Here is a 19,900-nt window from a genome sequence, read left to right as displayed (position 1 = left end):
CCTAAAGAATGCTTCACTTGAAAACACATAGGAGATTGATTCTTTCCCTGAAGTGTTTACAGTTCAAATAGACTTCCATGTTTGCTACCCCACTTGTCTATCAGAATGTAATAAGCAGAATAAAGAGTTACAAAAATCTAGTTTATTTTTCTTGTGGTAGGAAGGTAAACTTTGTGATTTGATGAAAGAAAGAATTCTCAAGTGTTCTGTTTAGTAGTACCTTGCTTTTTTTTCCATTATGTTGTCAAATATTTTTCTAAATCAAGCTAAATGCTGATGTTTCTTTTATAGAAGTAATCTCAATAATGTTATGTTATGGTTTTAATAGTTATTAATCAGGCATCTTGGGGTGTGATTTAAATGGATACACATAATCTAAGTAAATTGAAAATTTTGGGATATTTTTGTCATTTAAAGGAAGTATGTCTCTCCAAAGAAGTAATAAAAACTGATTCAAATATTACCTAAGATTTAATATTTGAGGAGGTATTTAACTAGTGTAAAACAATCCTTTGGGAGCTTAATATGCCTTTGATTAATGTTCTCTACAAAGCAAAGATTTACTGATCTGAAAGCATAAAACAAACCTAGATTTTATGAAGTCATGTTGAATGCACTAAATAATAATACTAGAACTTAAGTCTTTCTTCTCCAGGCTCCCTGTCTTCTTTATAAAATTTGACTTGGAGTTTTTCAGGAGACATAAAATAAGTTTGTGACTGTGTTGATCCATTTATCTTCAGGGGCTGTTTATTCTATGGTCCTCCTGGAACAGGTAAAACCTTGGTAGCTAGAGCTCTAGCTAATGAATGCAGTCAAGGAGACAAAAAGGTGGCTTTCTTTATGAGGAAAGGAGCAGACTGTCTCAGTAAGTGGGTTGGTGAATCTGAACGTCAGCTTCGACTCCTTTTTGATCAGGTTAGAAGAAAATAATTATATTTTTCATATAATTTGTCTGTATGTTGGGGTTTTTTGCATTCTAGGCAGCCAAAATTATTTGCAATTGAAACTAAATACCTGTAAGTTTCCATAGATCGGGCAGGATTTGTTCAGATTACATAGGAATGCTGAGAACAGTTTTTCTTGCTCTGAAAACTGAGAGGAAGAAGTCTGTCAACGTGTCCATTAATGAAGCAGACAAAGTAGTTTGAGTAAAAATTGACAAAAATATTTAAATAAGTGAGTTTGAATTTGGCTGGCATGTTCAAGATAAATGCTATGTAGAGAAGGATTCAGGATTGCATCTGCTGTGTGTATATTGTATTATCCTTATTTGGCTTGGAAAATGATGGACAGAAGAGAGCGTCACATAAAGCAGTGAAATGTAGTTGCTCAAACAAAAGCTCTTTTCAGACACAGATGTCTAAACGAACAGGTTGTGAGCAGATAAGGTGTATCTCAGTTTGTCTTGAATCTCTCCAGCCCATAGTAAAACTGATACACTGGTGCCATCTTGCTTATTCAAAGGAGAATGCAGTCTATTCTGCTTTGAAATACTACTGTAGTTGAAAATTCAGTTTTATTTTCAGTCCGTACACTTTTTAACAAAGGTGTCTCAATATATGTGTTAGTTTAGCACGTTAATGCTTTGTAGTAAAAACAGTTTTCTGTGTTGATGGATAAATTATGATTTAACAGTGAATTCAATTGTTTTTTTTGCATACTAGGCATACTTGATGAGACCCTCTATAATCTTTTTTGATGAAATAGATGGCTTGGCTCCAGTTCGTTCTAGTAGACAAGATCAGATTCACAGGTAATACTTCTTATATGCTACCATTATCTTGGTATACACTACATTACCTTGGTAAACTCTTAAGTGTAATTTTACTCAGTTCCCAAGGAAGGTTTTTACTTTTGCTTAAGCCCACTTACACTAGAAAAGACAGATTGTTGAGTTTTTTTGGTGTCTTCTCAGTTCTTCAGACAGACTGTACTTTGCTGGGAATCTAGCTGTAGTGGAGATTACCCTTCAGGCAGCATGTTATTAACTTCAAGATTTCCACAGCCTTCCCTTTGGTTGCTGGTTTTGTACTGTAAACGGATTGTCAGTTACCAGCCAGCCAGAATAAACAGTTTTAAAAAAAAAAATATTCTAAAATGAATTGTAATGTTCTATGAATGAACTGGACACCCCTGCCTTTTTGATTCTGGATGGAGTGACGTGCAAACTTACCTTGAGTTGTTCCTGTGTCATTTTTTTAAAACGTTTTTTTTACAACAGTTTACTGCTGGCTGAAATTTTTCCTGGCTGCCTTCAGTCTCAGTTTTACTGCACTTTTTATGGCAATGCACTTGTATCTTTCATTTTGTAGGTGGTGCCATTTATGTGTATGTCTCCCTCTACTCAGCTGAGGGGGACAAGAGGGAAATTTTGGGGCCAGCAGATTTGGAGGTTATGGGAACATGTGCCTTTGTCTTGACACACCTTTCTTCTGCCTGGTGCTACAGTTGCTCTAAACAGGATGATGCATACACTGTTAATGCAAGACAACTTTTCAGACCCGCAATAAATGGCTTCCTGAGCTAATATTCCCCAAAAGTTTTAAAGGAGGAAGTTTGAATTTGATGTAATCCTTACTGGAGTCATAATACTAAGTATAACACAGGTTATATCAAAAGGTTCCTTCTTGCTTTGAGACTTGAAACAGTTATGCAACTGGTTTTTTTAACTTAGCTTTTTCTCTTTGAAATTATGAATGTTGCAGCTGAAAAAGTAAAAAATCTTGCAGTGTTCCCTATACATTCTTTTTTCGAAAACTCTCTTTTAGCTCTATAGTGTCTACTCTTCTTGCCCTCATGGATGGACTGGATAATAGAGGTGAAATAGTTGTAATCGGTGCTACAAACAGACTGGATTCTATAGATCCTGCACTCAGGAGACCTGGTCGCTTTGACAGGGAATTTCTTTTCAACTTGCCTGATCAAAAGGTAAAACTTACAAAGGAGATTTATTAATAAATATTTCTAGTATATTACACATTTGAATGCCTGACAACCAAGCCTATGAAATAAAAATATTCATTCTTACTTGTAAGAATGTTTAATTTTAGGAAGACATTTTTAGTAAAAACTCATTGCGTACACAAAATTGTATTAACTTCAAATCTTCAGAATATAGCTAAAACTAAACAGAGAGGTAAATTGTTCGCATTAAACTGTATAGCTTATCTAAAAACTGTGGGTTTGTATGAATTTCTATAATGAGCCCTAACTATTGGGGTTTTGGAAGTTATGGTGAGAGAAAATAGCTTTATTATCATGTAGACTGCTAAGCACATAAAAATTGTACATGCAAAGCCAGATGTTACTATATTGGCAACAGGAACATTTCAGTTCCTTCTTCTCGACTTCTATAAACTCAGCCATAGTATTTCATGGAATTTATACTTAAAATTAAATTTACTTTGCATATTGATAGGTGTATTTGTATTCTATAGAATTTCAAAATGAAGTAGTTTTGGAATTCATGTATATTCATGTTTATATGTATTCATTGGACCAGGCTGCCCAGGGAAGTGGTTGAGTCCCCATCCCTGGAGGTATTTAAAAGACTTGTAGGTGTGGGGCTTAGGGACATGGTTTAGTGGTGGACTTGGCAGTGTTAGGTTAACGGTTGGACTCGATGATCTTAAAGGCCTTTTCCAACCAAATGATCCTGTGATTCTATTCTATGTATGTACTACGCTACTCAGCAATAAATTAATTGGTGAGGCATTTGACAGTAGAAGCTGTTAATCATAGGTGCAATTAAAAATGAAATTATAAAATTATGATAATTCCTAATAGAACATGAGTTTTCATCTGTTTATGTATAATAATGTTGTTGATTAAACAGCAGTTAAAATGTGTAACTGGTATACTGAAAAAATTACTGCTTATATGTGAAATTAAAGAAGGGAAAACCTTTGCTTTTGAGACACTTTTGAGTGCTAAGTTCTATTTTATGCATCTCAGTGACATGTCAAAACCAGGTAAAATAACTATATCTACATGAATAAATAATATTTTTGTCTAAAATATTATGGCATGGATTTGGCTTGGTAATTTTGATCTTTTTTTTTACTCTTTTTTTAAATCAGGCACGAAAGCACATTTTACAAATTCATACCAGGGATTGGAACCCCAAATTGTCAGATCCTTTCTTAGGAGAACTAGCGGAAAAATGTGTTGGTGAGTGTTATGATGTTAGTACTTTTACTATAGATGCTTTCTCTTCTTTGTAAAACTTTGAAAGTATGTTAAATGTGTCAGGAAGTTTTATTATTTTTACCTTTCTAAACTTCTGTACTTTCAACAACATTCTTTTTTTGTAATAACAAAATATGCTTCTGTCTTACTAAAACATGAAATAAGTAGCTAATAGTTGTTTGAAAATACAGTCATGTTTCCTTTCTGTAACATCACTGTCCTTATATAGGATGCATCCTCAAAGAGAAGCAAAATGAAGTGGGAATTGGAATCTTTAGGTAGACTTCCCATTAAAATAGTATATTACAGAAGAGATAGGGAGACTTGGGTTTTTTCTCTGACTGCTTATGGAGGGGAAAGAAAATCAGTACTTGGGGGTTTTTTTAATGTTTTTTTTTTTCTTTTTCATTTTTACTGACTGGCATGCTCTCCTCTGACAGAAATTCAACAAACTAACCAGCCTTTCTAAAGATGAATTTTTTTTCCAGATTGCTAGCACAGAACAACCCCAAAGTGTAGATACAGGCAGGGGGGGAAAAAAGCACCACACCATGAGTACATTAAATATACCTTTGGAGCACCCAAAGACCTGCTGTACTGAATGGAGGATGGTTGTTCAAGATAAACCTGCTGCTTAAAAGCTAATCAGAAATAAACCCAAATGTTTATGTAGTGAATTTAACAGAGGAAATGACCCTAAAACACACACCACAATCTCTTCTCAACAATTTGTCATGCAAAGATACATCCTCTGTCACTCATCTGCTTGGACAAGCACTGAAGTTTTCAGAAAAAGGACAGTCTCAAATATCTGTGCATTGGAATCCATCATCAGAGAAATAAGAACTTTAAATTGAACATCAGTCCATTCAGTCAGCTACAGTACATCCGAATTATCCTCTTCATCCACAGGGACATCTATCATCGAAGCAGCATCCCTCCGCTTTTGATGCACAAAGACCTCAACATCTTCTGGTGAGGAGAAAACATAACTATCCAGCAAACTCCAGTTTAAGCTTTGCCGGGTATAAGACAGCATGTGCCAAACCCATTTCATGTAAATTCTGCTTGATTTGTGCAAAGACGTGGTGCTGCTTAGTGGGAGAGAGGGGAATAAGATGGGATAAAACCCAGTTGTTTCTTTGAAAATTCACCATATTTTTGCGTTGAGAACACAATTATGTATTTTAAAATTTCAGACCATAGGCAAAGCTGTTTGTAGGTTTGATTGGAAGATGTTCCTTGTGCTCAGTAAAGCCTGTCAGTTCTGTGGAAAAGTCAGCTAACAAAAAGAAATACACTTTTCTGTTTTCTTTGGCTTTCCTACTGTCCAGCTACTGTGCACTTGATTGTCTCCATTCTGTATCTTGGAATTTAAATGCAGTACATGCAAGATTAAAACCTTTTGACTATTACAAGGACTTTTTAAAACAGCTGAAGTAAGACTGGTTTATCTTCTTCATCTTGAGATTGCCTCATCATTTCTATAAGTGAAATCTGCAGCAACTAATTATTGAAACAGACTTTCCAGATTCCTTGTGGCCATTGCAAGTCAGACTCACTGGCACACTTGTCACATTGATACAGTATATACTGGTCTGCTATTTCCTCTTGTGTGCAGGTTTTCTTTAAAAACACCCACCCACCCACCCCCACCAAAAAAAAAAAAACCAAAACCCAAACCAACCAACCCACCACCCCCCCCCCCCCCCCCCCCCAAAACTCAAAAACCCAACCCAAACCCCAACGGCCCCTCTTCCCCAAATAAAAGCTGCCTAGACTCGATAGGCTTTTCGCACAGCATGGTTTATACCTCTCTCCAGTTCGGCAAACTTGGCAACACTTAACTACAAGCGTATGGATCCTAATGAAGAAAACTGCTGAAGTACTACCAAAGTAAATTACTTTGGGGAAGCAGGTGTATGTGCAACTCAGAACTTTTTAAGATCCAGGGGTGTAATTGTAATGGAATTAGAAGGGAAAAGCCCCAGGACTTGCAAAAAATAGGTTATTTCCTGAGGGTTGATTTTTGTCCCAGGTGTTATGGATTACATACCTTTTAGGAGATTTCTATGTATGTGAGAATTAAAGAACCCACTTCACTGAATGGCTGCATGACTGCAAGGTGTGTGAGACAAAGTGAAGCAGCTTGGGGAGAGCATGGAATTACTCAGAAGACCACACACTGATGTCTTATTAGTACTTTCCATAAACACAAGTTATTATTACATTTTTTTCTCCTTACTGGAGATGGGCCCCAGATATCCTGAACTTTATAAATCCTTTCTTATCTCTTGTGCTTATTACATTGTTCTGAATGATAACTTTCTGTAGGTAGACTGTTACCTATTAACTCAGTCTTGTAGGAAACAAAACATATTAGCAACCAAAAAAGTGTGAATTCCTCCATCTGTTGTCTTGCAGATGAATTTTTTCACAGTGTGATAAGGGTTATTTAAATAAAGTTAAATAGAATTATAAAGAAGCAAGCCATCACACTCAAGATGCTTGTTAAAAATACTCTTATTCTGTGCTTACTATTGCAGGAACATTTTGTGGCAAAATGGTATCTTGTTAGATTTTTCTTTCCCATCCTAATGTAATGATGGAGGGGGAAGTTTTGGCATTAGTGTTCATGTTTTTCACAATTTTTTAGAAGAACATAGTAGTTTTTCGTTTCTGTCATCATGCTGAATTGTTCGCTAACTGCCTTTCCCTGCAGTCCATTTTAGGAGTTGTAGGGAGTTGCACAACATAAATTAGAAGAAGTGGTCAAGATTGTTCACCTAAACGTTTCACCCAGTTCAGTAGCAGTTTGTTGTAGGTTTTTGGGGTGGATATTAGGCAGAAGAAATTTTGAAGAGGACATAATTTCTGCACAGTAAAGGTGGAAGAGTGTGGCTTTAAAATGTCAGCGATCAGAGGGCGTTCTTTGGGAACCTACATGGGAATCGGCTTGTTTGCTGTCCCGCTCTTTGAAAGTTGTACTTCAAAAACATTTAGCAGAGTGTGGTGGTGATGGGTAGAACAAAATGGGCTACTTGAATACTGGTTTTGTGCTAAGTTAAGGTGTGCCGGTACATTTTGCCTGCCTAATTGAACATCCTGTGTGAGATGCTTCAAAAGTGGAAGCAAATGCACTAAAGCTTGGTTTTGTATTACAGTGTCAATTTGGGCAAAAATAAATTTGGGTTATTTACTGTTGGCATGATACATTTTGTTTTGCTTTGACAATACTTTACTCATGTTTTTCTTCCTCCGAATCAGTGTGCATTTTCTTCTTAGAAATAAAAAGCTCTTCAATGTTTCACAAGATATAGGATTTTTGCAGTTTTCCTGTCACTGCAGTTGGATGTGCAGTATGCACAAGAGAGTCCCTCAAAAAGAGACACCAATTATTAGTCTTCAAATGTAATTGCTCCTGAGAAATGAAAAGTAGAAATGGAGACTAAATGTGTATCTGATCACCTGAGAATTTAATTTTAAAAATAGGCTACAGGCTATTATTTCCTAATTTTGTAATTCTTCGGAGGTGTACAAGCGGTGATTAAAATGACTGTTAGAAAGTGATATTACAGCATTTATTAATAGAAAAATTGGAAAGGATATAGCTCCTGAGCTGCTGAATCTTGTCATGAAGATACTAAACTAGTTTTTAGGGTGACAGGCATGCAGGGTGCTATATGTCTCTAGCACATCTTTGATTTAAACTTTGTTTTAGTGCCCCCCAAAATTTTCTGTTTAATCCAGTATGCTTGTTAGATGAGAAGTGGACCAATTTAAATGGGAATGCTATGCCTGATACTGAAAGAACAAAGCAGAATTTAGAGGAAAAACCTTTGTTTTGATTTCTCTGATGCACCTGTAGCTACTGTCTAATGGGTTCACATGATTGATGGAGTGTGCCTGCATGGTTTTGATTTCATGACAGGAGCTAGTTAAAAAAAAAAAAAACAAACAAAAAACCTTAGTGCTGAAAACAATTATTTGTCTATTGATTAATACAGTGTATGTATTTGAACATATTCCAAATGTCACGTGTAATTATTTCAAGGTAACTTATGAATGTGAATTGCTACACACTTTTTAGATAACAGTCACAGTGTGTGCTCATGAAGTTGACACAATTATAGCTACTAACCTTTTTATAAAATGGGAAAGCTTAGTTTAAAAGTTGCAGAAGGGGTCTGATATTTATGGTAATCTTCCATCTGGGGTTTTTTTTTGCTTTTTAAAAATTATTTTCAAGTATATATGAGAGACTCGGGTAGAATTTGAAGTCTCAGCTAATTTAAGTCATCTTTATAGCTGAAAAGTTGGTGTCTTTTATTCTTATCCCCCAGATTCATATATCTGAAAGATGGATATGGAAAATTACCTATCTTCTGTATTAATTCCTTTCTTTTCTATTTGTCAACACTGTGCATGGAATCAGCTTTGTTCCTTGTTGCTGTATGGATCTTGTAAAAATATGTGTGCTGGCAGCACCAAAAGAACATCAGAGGGTACAGAGGGAGAAAAAAGGCAGGCTTCAGTTTGGGGAATTGGTGCTGCCAAAATACCAATACAAAAATAGAGTAGAAAAACTGCAAATGGTGTAAGACCTAGCAGGGAGCAGGAGGTCTGGTTAAAGAAAAAGTTCATCGATAATAACTTAACTAAAGAATTGATTAATTAGCTTCTATAAACACTCTGTTGCAAACCCATGAACTTTTATGTGGCAATACCTCAGTGCAACACGTTTTTCTATAGTGACTGTAATTCTCTAAAAGAGTTTTCCCGCTGGAATAATGTTTTACATTTTTTGAAAGATGGAGCTATGGTGCTGCAAAATACAGTGGCGTATTAATGTCTCTTGCTGAGAGATATGGAAAAATTTGAAATCTAATTTCTACCTCTGGGGAGAAACCCCAAACCATTAGCACTGCAAAAGACACAGAGTTATTAAGTCTCTCAGTATTTCATAATTATCAGATCTGTGTTTTTCAGTAGTGATGATTAAGCAATTATAGGTAGCCACCTGTAGATATTTATGAAGCTAGGCTAAATTAAAATTCTAATGCTTTTTAATAGTTTTTCTACTCTTTTGGTTATATTAGTAAAATTATGATACTCTAAAAAGTCTGAAACATTTTTCTTGATAGTAAAAGTTCATGTTTTTTCAAGAGTCCATAGTATGCTTTTTCAACAAGGAATCTCATCTCTTCCATATTCTACTCATGAAACATTTTTCTTTATGCTGCTCATTTTCTCAGTCTGTAGAAGTTTAAAGTTGGTGATGTTCATCCAGTATAACAAAATTACTATTAAAAATATATATATTAATGTAGAGATATTAAAGTAAAAAAGGAGAAGAGGGGCTAGCCTGTTAACATTGCACACATACTTCAGACAATATTAAGGAAAGAGTGATGACAGACCTGTCACCCTGGGCTGCAAATACACTATATATTGGACCATACAGTGAAAACCTAGGTCATTGTAATCTCAGTATGGAATTAATTTCTTACTATATTTCAATATACCTGTACATCATTTCTTGGTACACAACACTGTCGCTGGATTATGACCTGATACCTTTCGGCAGATGCTTTGTGGACCTTGACAATTAAGTATTACTGATTGGTTTTAGCTTTAGGCATGTTTGAAATATATGTAGCACAGCAATGCTATTTCATGGAAGATACTTTTGTTTTTGTGTGCACTAGGGTACTGTGGAGCTGACATAAAAGCACTTTGCACTGAGGCTGCCTTGATTGCCCTGAGACGACGCTATCCCCAGATTTATGTGAGCAGTCAGAAACTACAGCTTGATGTTTCTTCAGTAGTTCTCAGCGCACAGGATTTTTATCATGCAATGCAGAATATTGTGCCTGCTTCCCAACGTGCCGTGACATCTTCAGGACACGCATTATCTCCTGTGATCAGACCACTGTTGGAACGTACCTTCACTAACCTTCTTGAGGTTTTACACAAAGTGTTTCCTCATGCTGAATTTAGCCAGGGTGACAAAAGTGAAGGTATGTGGGTTGGAGGTTGTTTTTTTTTTTTTTTTTTTCCCAAATGCTGTTTCAGTTTGGAAATATTTCAGCTGGCTTTCTTCTATTGCTGGCCTTGAACCTGATGTGTATTCGTTTCAGTGTTGTTAGTACATAAATACAATTTGCTTGGATGTTGCTTAATTATTTTTGCTGATTCCAAGTCACTGTGGAATTTAATGAACTGACCTATATAGACCAAGTTCCCATAGGTCTGAGCGTCATCTGAAAGAAGGAGAACGCCCAAGTAATTTACACTTTAAATGTGACAAATAATGGGGCATGATCTGATGGTGGAACAAAATAAAAGTGAGATAATGTTGTTCAGTGTGTTAGGACCTGATATCGGTGCTTCTGTCCTGAGCATCAATTAGCAGCCCCCTAGCCTTTGCTTGTTGATGGTGCAGAAGCAGGCTGCAAAGGGGTGCTGCGGGGAGCTCGCAGCTCAGCAGGTGAGACTGCGGTTAGCCGAGATACCTGAGCCTCTGCAATGGTCGTCTGCTGGTTAAGGAGAAAGTCATAGAATCATAGAATCACAGAATGCTTTTGGGTTGGAAGGGACCTTGAGAGATCATTGAGCCCAACCCCCCTGCAGTGACTCCTGAGGCTTCCCTCCCCTCGAACTGGCCTGATGCGCTCCTGATCCTCTGACTTGATTCTGCTGGCTTAGCAAGTGGAGAACTATTCGCTGTTTTGTCAAGTTAGCTTTTTGCCAAATTAGCGAGTAAAATCAGCTCGCTAAGGGGTCAGAGGTATGCCAGAACCCTGCTGCAGTGGGAGCAATGCAAGTGCGCTGAGGAAGCAGGGAATAAGAAGGAATGCGAATGACTGTTTTGACTGGCCATGAGTCAATACATTCTGGGTTTTTTTACCCAGCTGTTCTCCGAGACATACTTAATAGTTACCTTGGTCATTTCTTGGAAGTTAAAAGTTGAACAAGATATCTTGGTTTTGATACCTACTTATTCTGGCATACTGTTTTCTACTGTTCTTATCTGGGATCACTGTCCCCGCCCCAGACTATGCAAACAGTGCTTTTAGTGTGATTAACTTGAAATTAGCCCAGTCATAAAGCAAATCTGTGACAGCCATGACTTTCTTTTCATTCCTGTTCCAGAGCATGCTTTCAGACTGCAGCCCAGGCAGCTTATGCTGATCCTTGTGCTGGCTGCTGCAGTTCCTCGAGCCCAGCTGTGCATTTTTGCTCTATCCCTTGCACGCACTTTAGCATGTCAGGCCCCTTGTTAAACCATTTTAACCAGCAAACTCATCCAAAAATGATGTATTTTTGTCGGGTTAGTTTTCTGCTGACTGTGGGATAGCTGGAGGTTTTAACAAGTGTTGGAGTTGGCATGAGATGGGGCCTGGGAGCGTGTGGTGGTGGGCAGGGGGAAGTGAGCTGGCTTGCAGCTGCAGTTAGATCGTGTTAGGCTCTCATAACCAAAGTTGTTTAAGATGGCTAAATCTCTCTGTATACTGTTAACCTGTCGGTAATGCCCAATTTAGAGATTGTCATTATTGTTGAAGAATTGAATTAGGTGTCCCTGTTTTTATTGTAAATTTCTAGTTCAGCATATTTTCTTTGGTTACATTCTTTACTTTCCTATTTACTTCTGCTCATTATTGCTAACAAAGTGAGTTTGGAAGTATTCATTGAGTTTAATAGTAGTTTTCCTAGATAATTCTGCTATCGTTACTTCTAAATGTTTGTAGATAATTGATTTTGAAGATACAAGAACTAAGTTTTCTTTTGAAGTTTCTTCTGTACCTTAGTACAGATTTTAAGTACACCAATCTTCTGTACCTTACCACCTTAAACCCAAGAAAATATTGAATAATAAGATTGATCTGTGTTAGAACCAGCAAAATCCACTTTCACGTACAATGATTTTAAATGTAAATGTAGACTGCACACTGGGGCTTCAGTTTTTCTTTAATTCAGAGCCATTTATATGGCAGATGCTTACTGGTGTACTTAAAATCTGCAAACGTAGTTTTCTACATGTCTTCGCAGTTCACTAATGATTCCTGTTTCTCACAATTCAGTGACTTAGACGCTCAAGCAATGTCACAGAGGCTTGATGCTTGGGATTAAAAGATGGGCTGAATTTTAAATAGTTATGTATTTTAGGAAGTGCATGCTGTGTCCAGTGCATAAGCGTAGGACATACCCTATGGGTCTACATTTGGTATAGCAAAAATTCTGCCTGTTTAGGGACTGCAGTGAGCCAAGAATTAGGAGGCCTATGTCCAGTTGATTTGAAGGCCTCTGTCCTTGCCCAGAGCTAAATGTCCAGCAGTTTCTGATCTTCTTTTTCTTGCTATGGACTAGCTTTTGGCCACTGGTTGGGGTCTGCAAGCCTTTTTTATCTTTGCCCCTGAGAAACGATTGTCAGGTGTGTGACTGCATCGTGCCTTGCCAAGGGCTGCGACACATCCTCATCCCACAGCAGCAGAATGTTATTCCTGCTCAGCCTACTCTGCATCCAGCTTCTTGCATCACACAGCCAACTAAGGGAGCCTTTGCTGGCTCCTGCCAATGTTCCCTGGGATCACATGTCTAGACGCATAGCCCTTAGATGGCATCTCTGTCCAACACTTAACGCTGCCTTGAAGTTGATTCTTTTTGTCCCGTGGTAGCGGTTTGATCTGTGTAGCAGAACCTGTGCCATGGCTTCATGTACATCAGGCAAACATGTGGTGGGTCATATGTTTGAGAAGAACACTTAGATCTCTGTACTTCACCCTTTCATTTCACAGCAGTCCCTTTTTCTAAGTGGCTGTGGCCAACTGGAGCTACTGTTAGTCCGTCCGGTGGTTGCCCTGAGCAGCAGTGTGCTGCAGTGACTCTGGGCTGCTCTCAGAAATCACAGAATCATAGAATCACAGAATGCTTTGGGTTGGAAGGGACCTTGAGAGATCATCGAGCCCAACCCCGCAAATGCTGCCCGTCCATCACAGGGCATTTTGTTCCTCAGGAGGCCTGGCCTCTGCACTGCTCTTGCTGTACAGCTGAGTGGCTGCGACCATTTTCATCCCATCGTTGCAGGCTGATTTCTCCACGGGAGTGAGAATGAGTGCCTTCCTTAGGGTAACATTAACGAAACTCCTTTCCTGGGCCAAATAAAGATCTTGTAGCAGTTTATTTCCCATTATCAAATTGCAGCAGTCTATTCTTAATCCCGTTGCAGCTCTGGTAGCTAATTTAGCTGTACCTGATTTTCAACTGTCAACTGGTTGGTTTGGTTTAGTCCCATATTTGTATTTTTTGCAGTAGTTTATCTCTGCAATCTGTCTTTTGAATGTAATCAGCCTTTTAGCTTTTTGTTCCTGAATGTCTGTATAAGCAAGTACTTCAGCTTATTATACTACCATATTAGCAAAGGGATTAAAATAGATTAAGGTAGAGTATATGAATATGGAATGAATTGAACTGATTTTGATAAAAAGTAATTTGATATTCTTTGGCAGATTATCAGAGGGTGGAAAACAATTCTTCATAAACATACATTATCTAGGTAGTTGTGCTGAGAATAATTTTGGAAGACGTGTACCTGTAAAAATTTGGGCACTTAGAACAAACAAATAAGTACAAAATTCTATATAGTCTGAGGAATTTCAGATTTTATAACTTTATCCTTGAAAAACCTCTAGCTGTGAAATAAAACCAAAGGAAGCATTTCATAACAAGTTAAACATTTGTTATATTCATGAAGTAGTTCTGCTTGATGGTTTAAAAAAATAAATTGTAATTATGATTAGACTTCTACAATATTTAATTTGTTTTAGTTTTTGAAGTAATAAGTACTTACTGTTCTGTGTTCTGATATTTAGACAGTTTTAACTCATTTTTTCTACATTTGAAAATGTGTTTTAATTTACATGAAGAAAATTGTAATGTCTTTTCTTGTTTGTTGTGCATGTACTTAGAAGTGATAAGGTTCTAATTAATATATTTCTTCGAACAGATGTACCAAGTCTAATATTAGATGATAGTGAAGATGAGAATGCTTCATCAATTTTTGAGACGAGCTGTCACTCAGGATCACCAAAGAAACAGTCATCAGCTGCTATACATAAACCCTACCTTCATTTTACAATGTGAGTGTTTCTCTAAATGCAAATAACTGGATAGATAAAACCATGAAATTCTTACATCAGGATAGGTAACAAAGATGATCTTTTGCTTTGTGGTGGCAGTGGTGTTCTGTAATAGAAGCATGTAAGTGTATGGACAAGAGTTTTAGATACGTGAATGGTCTTAGGAAAAAACACATCCTACACGCAGTAATCAGAAATACTTTGCAACAGACAGGTGTGGCTTAGAAGTAAGGATGTTAACAGCAGTTCTTAGTTGTAACAAGCCATTTTGGTTTGAAAGATTAAGAACTGGGGAGAGAGACATGGAGGAATATTTTGGAGGGTTTGTTTGCTTTTTCTTGAATACTTTGAATACTTTTTCTTGGTCTAAAGTATTGTTGAGCTTCAGTGTATGCAGCTGTTTTGGACGCATTATGTAATTAATGCATTCAGCATTTCTAACATCTTTTTTTCATTGTTTTTCATGGAAAGTTTTGGGAAAATGGGAATTTAGAAAGTGTTGAAATTTGGATGAGTCTTTCCTGTATGAATTGGACTGGCTACCATAATTAACAATAATAAACTAGCATTTCTTTGTTTTGTATTAAGAATAGTTTTAGACTACTTTATGTGATGGGTTCTGCAGGGAGTTTGCCAAATAAAGAAAATGAGGTTAGGAAAACTGTTCAGTAGTAATACTGTTTAGTAGAGCCATCTTGTGGAAAACTGCTAAAATTTTTGTGCTAAAGAGTGATGCCAGAACAGCATTTATGGAAACCTGAGCTTAAAAATAAGGATTTAAGTTCAAATAGTTTGAGGTACATAGTCAAGTATTTTAATGCCAAATTTAAGCTTTTGTTGTGAGGGCAGGAGGGGGAAGCCAAAACCAAAACAACAACATGTTTGTGTGGATGTGTGTCTAAATGAAATAATCTCAAAGAGTATGTTCCTTTTTGTAAAGTATGTAAGCCTCCCTTAATCTATCTTTCTGATAATTTTTGATTGTTCTCTGTATGTGTAACCTCCACCACAGAACTGAAAAGCCAAAGGTCAGCAATGTTCATAGCTGTTACAAAATACTTCACCTGAAAAAAACCCAGCCAGTCTTGTTTCTCTGCCTGAGCTGATTGATGTGCAGATAAAAATACTTTAATGAGGGAAAATGCAAATTAATTAAAAACCTTTCTTGTTTCATAATCAATTTTCTATAAATGGAGAAGACTTTTAACGGAAAAAACTAATGCATCTCTCTTCATGTCTCACTTGTCCACAAAACAGGCCAAAACCCCCCAAACTAAACAAACCCCCAAAATTTTTGTATGGACTCCTTAGGGTTTCTTCTCAACAGTGAAAACAAAAAATAAGTTTACCTTTGCAGTTTTTCCTTTAAAATCTTTCTTCTGTCTGGAAATCTACTGAATAGAAGTGTATAAATATGCTAAAATAGGAGATGAATAGTGATTTTATTCAACCCTACTTCAGATCCTGTTTCTTAAAGTATTGAAATGTTAGGTGGTTCTTGGAAATCCTGGGTAGCACTTTAGGGGATGAATGTATTGACCTGGGATTCCTGAGATGCTTTGGTAGTTGGGACTGAACTAGACATGATTAAATAAACATCTTCACTGGAAGTCCATTAAGTCTTTTTATATGATCAAGGAATTGTTTTTCAATAAATTGCTTATAATCAAAGTTTTCATTAATTTAATATGTACATGCCTTTGCACAGATGAATTTGAATTAAATTGTTGTGAAATCAAAGAATAGACAAAGCTGGGGTTATTGAGACTTGGAGTAGTGTTGAGGTGTACTAGAGTTAGTTGAATCTTTTAAGGGTGTTGTAGGAAACTATTATCCATTATTTTATATATCTATCCATTAATAACATCAGCATGTTAACTGTATTTTGTAACGATTGTTTTGCTGCAGGTCAGCTTATCACCAGCCAACCTCTTACAGACCAAGATTACTGCTATCTGGAGAGAGAGGTTCGGGTCAGACTTCGCACCTTGCTCCAGCACTATTGCACAGTCTTGAAAAATTCTCTGTACACAGGCTAGATCTGCCAGCACTTTATTCAGTCAGTGCCAAAACGCCTGAAGAATCATGTGCACAGGTGACTTTTCAGATTCTGTCGTAATGAGTAAATTATATAATTCTGGAACAGGATTAGTCGCATCAGTATAAAGGCAGCTAACTGGAATGTAGCTTAAAAGACAGGTTTTCATAGGCTCCACCTATTTTCATGTTTAAAAGAAAGGGGTCTGTAGAGGGTGATTGAGATCTCTCTGCTGACTAGTGAGAGTAATTACGTTTTTATCTTGCCCCCTCAGTCACATACCTGATGTTAAGTAAGCTTAATCTGGGTATTTGGTTCCTGATTTTCATTTTAATAGCTAGTGTATAAATTGGTGTGCTGTGGTTCTAGGTTTATTTACTTATTCTAAGATGTTTTAGGTTTCAGAACAGTTTGTGGTGGATTTTGCATGGATGGCAAACGCGTTTAATTTTCATCTTCATTGTTCAGGCTTACCAAGTTTTCAAAACATATATGACAAGTAGTTTTGTAGTCTCCCTAGCACATTGATGTAAATTAACTGAATGCTACAGCTAACAGTCACAAACACTTGTTTAGAAAGCCTTTATCATTAGGTAATTTTATTTTACTGGAACATTTGTATATAAAATACCACAAACATGAGTCATGTCCTAGTCCACAATAATTTTATTACTCACAAGTGATAATAACAATTAGTTTCTTAGTTTAAATATCACTGTTTCTTTTAATTAGATCTTTCGTGAAGCTCGAAGAACAGTACCAAGTATTGTTTACATGCCTCATATTGGTGATTGGTGGGAAGCTGTCAGTGAAACTGTGAGAGCTACTTTTCTAACTTTGCTGCAAGATATACCATCTTTCTCCCCTATATTTCTACTGTCTACCTCTGAGTCCATGTATAGTGAATTGCCTGAAGAGGTAAGTTTATTGTGGAAGGAGGCGTTGCTAGAGAGGTGTGCGCTCTGCAGAATGTTTTGATCACATAAAAACATTCTGTTTTGCACTGGTTTTCTAACTTAATTTAAAATATGTCAAACTGAAAATATAATATTAATTAAATGTTTGTAATTGTCTTTAATGAGGTATGTACGTCCATATTACCGATTTTCATAATCGCCATGCTACTTTGCTGAGAAGACAGAATTGTTCATTTTGTCAATGGTTTGTTTTGACAAATTACTCCAGTGTAATTAAATGCAGATTTAGTCTAAAGGCCTAACATTTAGCTTTATATCCTCTGAGGTTTAGGATGGGGGAGGGGAGTTCCTATTTTTTTCCTCAACATTTATTTTGTTGTTGTTGTTGGGGGGGGGTTTCCCTCCTGCCTCGTCTCTTCTTTTCACTGCAGAGATGGCCATTTTTAGGGTCATGGGATACTACAAGTTTAGTTACTACAGAAAATTCAGTGAGAATTACAAGTATTTGTTTTTCCTAGGCTGTGTACACAGCTTTGGGTGGAGTTTACTATCTTCTCTCCTGTGGCTAGTTTTGAAAAGTTTGTGACTGGTGCTTTATGGTGTTTTAATGTGGTCATTAATCATGTCTTTTTGAATGGGGGCTCTATTTTCATATGGCCTTTTTTTTTTTAGGTGAAATGTATTTTCAGAATCCAGTATGAAGAGGTTTTTTATATTCAAAGACCAAGTGAAGAAGACAGATTGCGATTTTTCAAAAGGTTAATTCTTGATGAGGCAGCAATGCCCCCACCAAGAAGGAAACAGGCTGGTAAACTAAGTTACAGTAAAACCAATAATAATGTGATCTGAATGTTTTCTTTTGTGGTATTTTCCTCTTTCAAAAGGTGTGGGTATATGACACTTAGTGTAATTAGCATTTGACACTGTTAATCAGTGCCCAGAGTAAATTTTGTGCATTACAGTTACCAGTTTGGAAAATGGAGAGCTGTGGGGTTAAGGATGCAGTGATAGATCGATGAGGCAGATTAAATATATAATGAAATTTGGAGCGGCATAATCCCAACTGTGTTGTTAATATTTACATTGTCTGACTTCCTGTTTTTTCCCTAGCTCTTCGTGCTCTGGAAGTTCTTCCTCTTGCACTGCCATGTCCTGCCCGTGAGCTGTCAGAAGCAGAAAAACAGCGAATGGAGGACCAGGAAGAGAACACATTGAGAGAGCTGCGGTTGTTTCTCAGGGATGTTACCAAGAGGCTGGCCACAGACAAACGCTTTAACATCTTCAGCAAACCGGTGGATATTGAAGAGGTCTTGTTTCAGTAATGTGCAAACAATGAAGTTGAAACTATTAGAAAAAGAACATAAATTTAAAAAAGGAAATGGATAAGTTAATAAGAAAAATAGATATTTGATCCATGATCTTTCCAATCTAAAATGCTGATTTTTAGCTGGTGAGGTAGTCACAGCCTCATCTGTGATGCAAGGAGTTAGAGAATGTTGTTTCGCTGTGCCAGTGACCTATTGAAAAACCTTGTGCATTCCTGTCAATTTTATAGCTGAAATCAGCATTTAAAAATGCCACCACTCCTATCCCTAACAGTGTTCCTGAAATATTTGAAACCATAAATATAATTCTTTAATAACAGCTTTTACAATATTGTAATCCTATAGGCATGCTAGTATTGGGGAAAGTAAGCTGTGTTCTATAACGTATTCAGCATTAATGGTATTGTGGAATAATTTCAGCAGTAATGCTTGTGGGTGCCATTAATCACAGATGGTAGCACATTATAAGGCATTAACTGGTCGATTATGGGGTTTGCACACCTAACTGATGAGACAGTTCGATCTGCAAATCTATTTTCAGGTGCTGCTATATGAATAGGTTTGTGTTTGGCCTGACTTTGAGATCCGATGCTGGCCCACTGCAAGCTTCGCAAGCTTCAGAATTATAAAAAAAAAAAAAAAAGCTTAATTGCTTCTGAAGAGAAGCATCTCTTTTGGAAGACATTAAGAGATGAATATTGGACATTAAAAGTACAGCATTGTAAAAAGCAGATTTGCAGTGTAAATTCCGTGCAGGATGGAACAGGCATCTTTTATGGGCCCATGCAGTAGTCTCTTAATTTTAGCTTTCCATAGTGTTCCTGTGGACCGATGAGTTCTTTAACATGGCAACTTACAGCGTGAGCATGGTCTGAGCAGTAACTTAAAGATTTTTTTTTTTTTTTTTTTTTAAAGAAACTGCTTGGGAGGTCCATTACTGTAGGAAACTCTTCATACTCATAGTAAAGGCAGTTTCTTTCCGCAAAGAACTTGTGGTCTAAACTTACATGAATAAGGGCACGTAAAGAAAGAACAAATTACCTTCCTTGTTTTGTAGATGGAGAATCAAAATATGAATTCGTTACTTAAAGACTTGTCAAAACCCCTGCTAAAATATCAACACTAGAAATTAAATGTAATCCTTTTTGTCCCCCCTGGTGCATATAAGCACAGAACTATCCTTTCCTTTTCTACAAGAGCCTGTCTGCTTGACTTTCTGAGAAAATGTGTTAAGTTTGTTCCACTCCTACTTGTGTTGGAGAGAATGCTGCTACGTGATAAGTCAAGGAT

General features: G+C 36.9%; 1 protein-coding gene across 2 annotated transcripts in view; it reads left to right on the top strand.

The window, feature by feature from the left end:
- ATAD2B (ATPase family AAA domain containing 2B) overlaps positions 1–19,900 on the top strand; it is a 78,441-nt gene that overhangs the window by 28,873 nt on the left and 29,668 nt on the right. The window contains exons 12-21 of one of the 2 annotated variants that reach the window (XM_075708132.1): positions 744–918; positions 1,668–1,756; positions 2,772–2,931; positions 4,083–4,173; positions 9,900–10,211; positions 14,198–14,330; positions 16,239–16,425; positions 17,101–17,286; positions 17,958–18,093; positions 18,396–18,577. In XM_075708132.1, coding sequence (XP_075564247.1) covers positions 744–918; positions 1,668–1,756; positions 2,772–2,931; positions 4,083–4,173; positions 9,900–10,211; positions 14,198–14,330; positions 16,239–16,425; positions 17,101–17,286; positions 17,958–18,093; positions 18,396–18,577 — 1,651 coding nt within the window. Of the gene's footprint in view, positions 1–743; positions 919–1,667; positions 1,757–2,771; positions 2,932–4,082; positions 4,174–9,899; positions 10,212–14,197; positions 14,331–16,238; positions 16,426–17,100; positions 17,287–17,957; positions 18,094–18,395; positions 18,593–19,900 lie in introns of both variants that reach the window. The other variant, XM_075708131.1, reaches the window with a different exon arrangement.

The sequence above is a fragment of the Pelecanus crispus genome, chromosome 3, assembly GCF_030463565.1.
Source record: "Pelecanus crispus isolate bPelCri1 chromosome 3, bPelCri1.pri, whole genome shotgun sequence".
Lineage (NCBI taxonomy): Eukaryota > Metazoa > Chordata > Aves > Pelecaniformes > Pelecanidae > Pelecanus > Pelecanus crispus.
The sequence above is the reverse complement of the archived record's forward strand: the minus strand, read 5'-3'. Positions and strand labels throughout refer to the sequence as shown.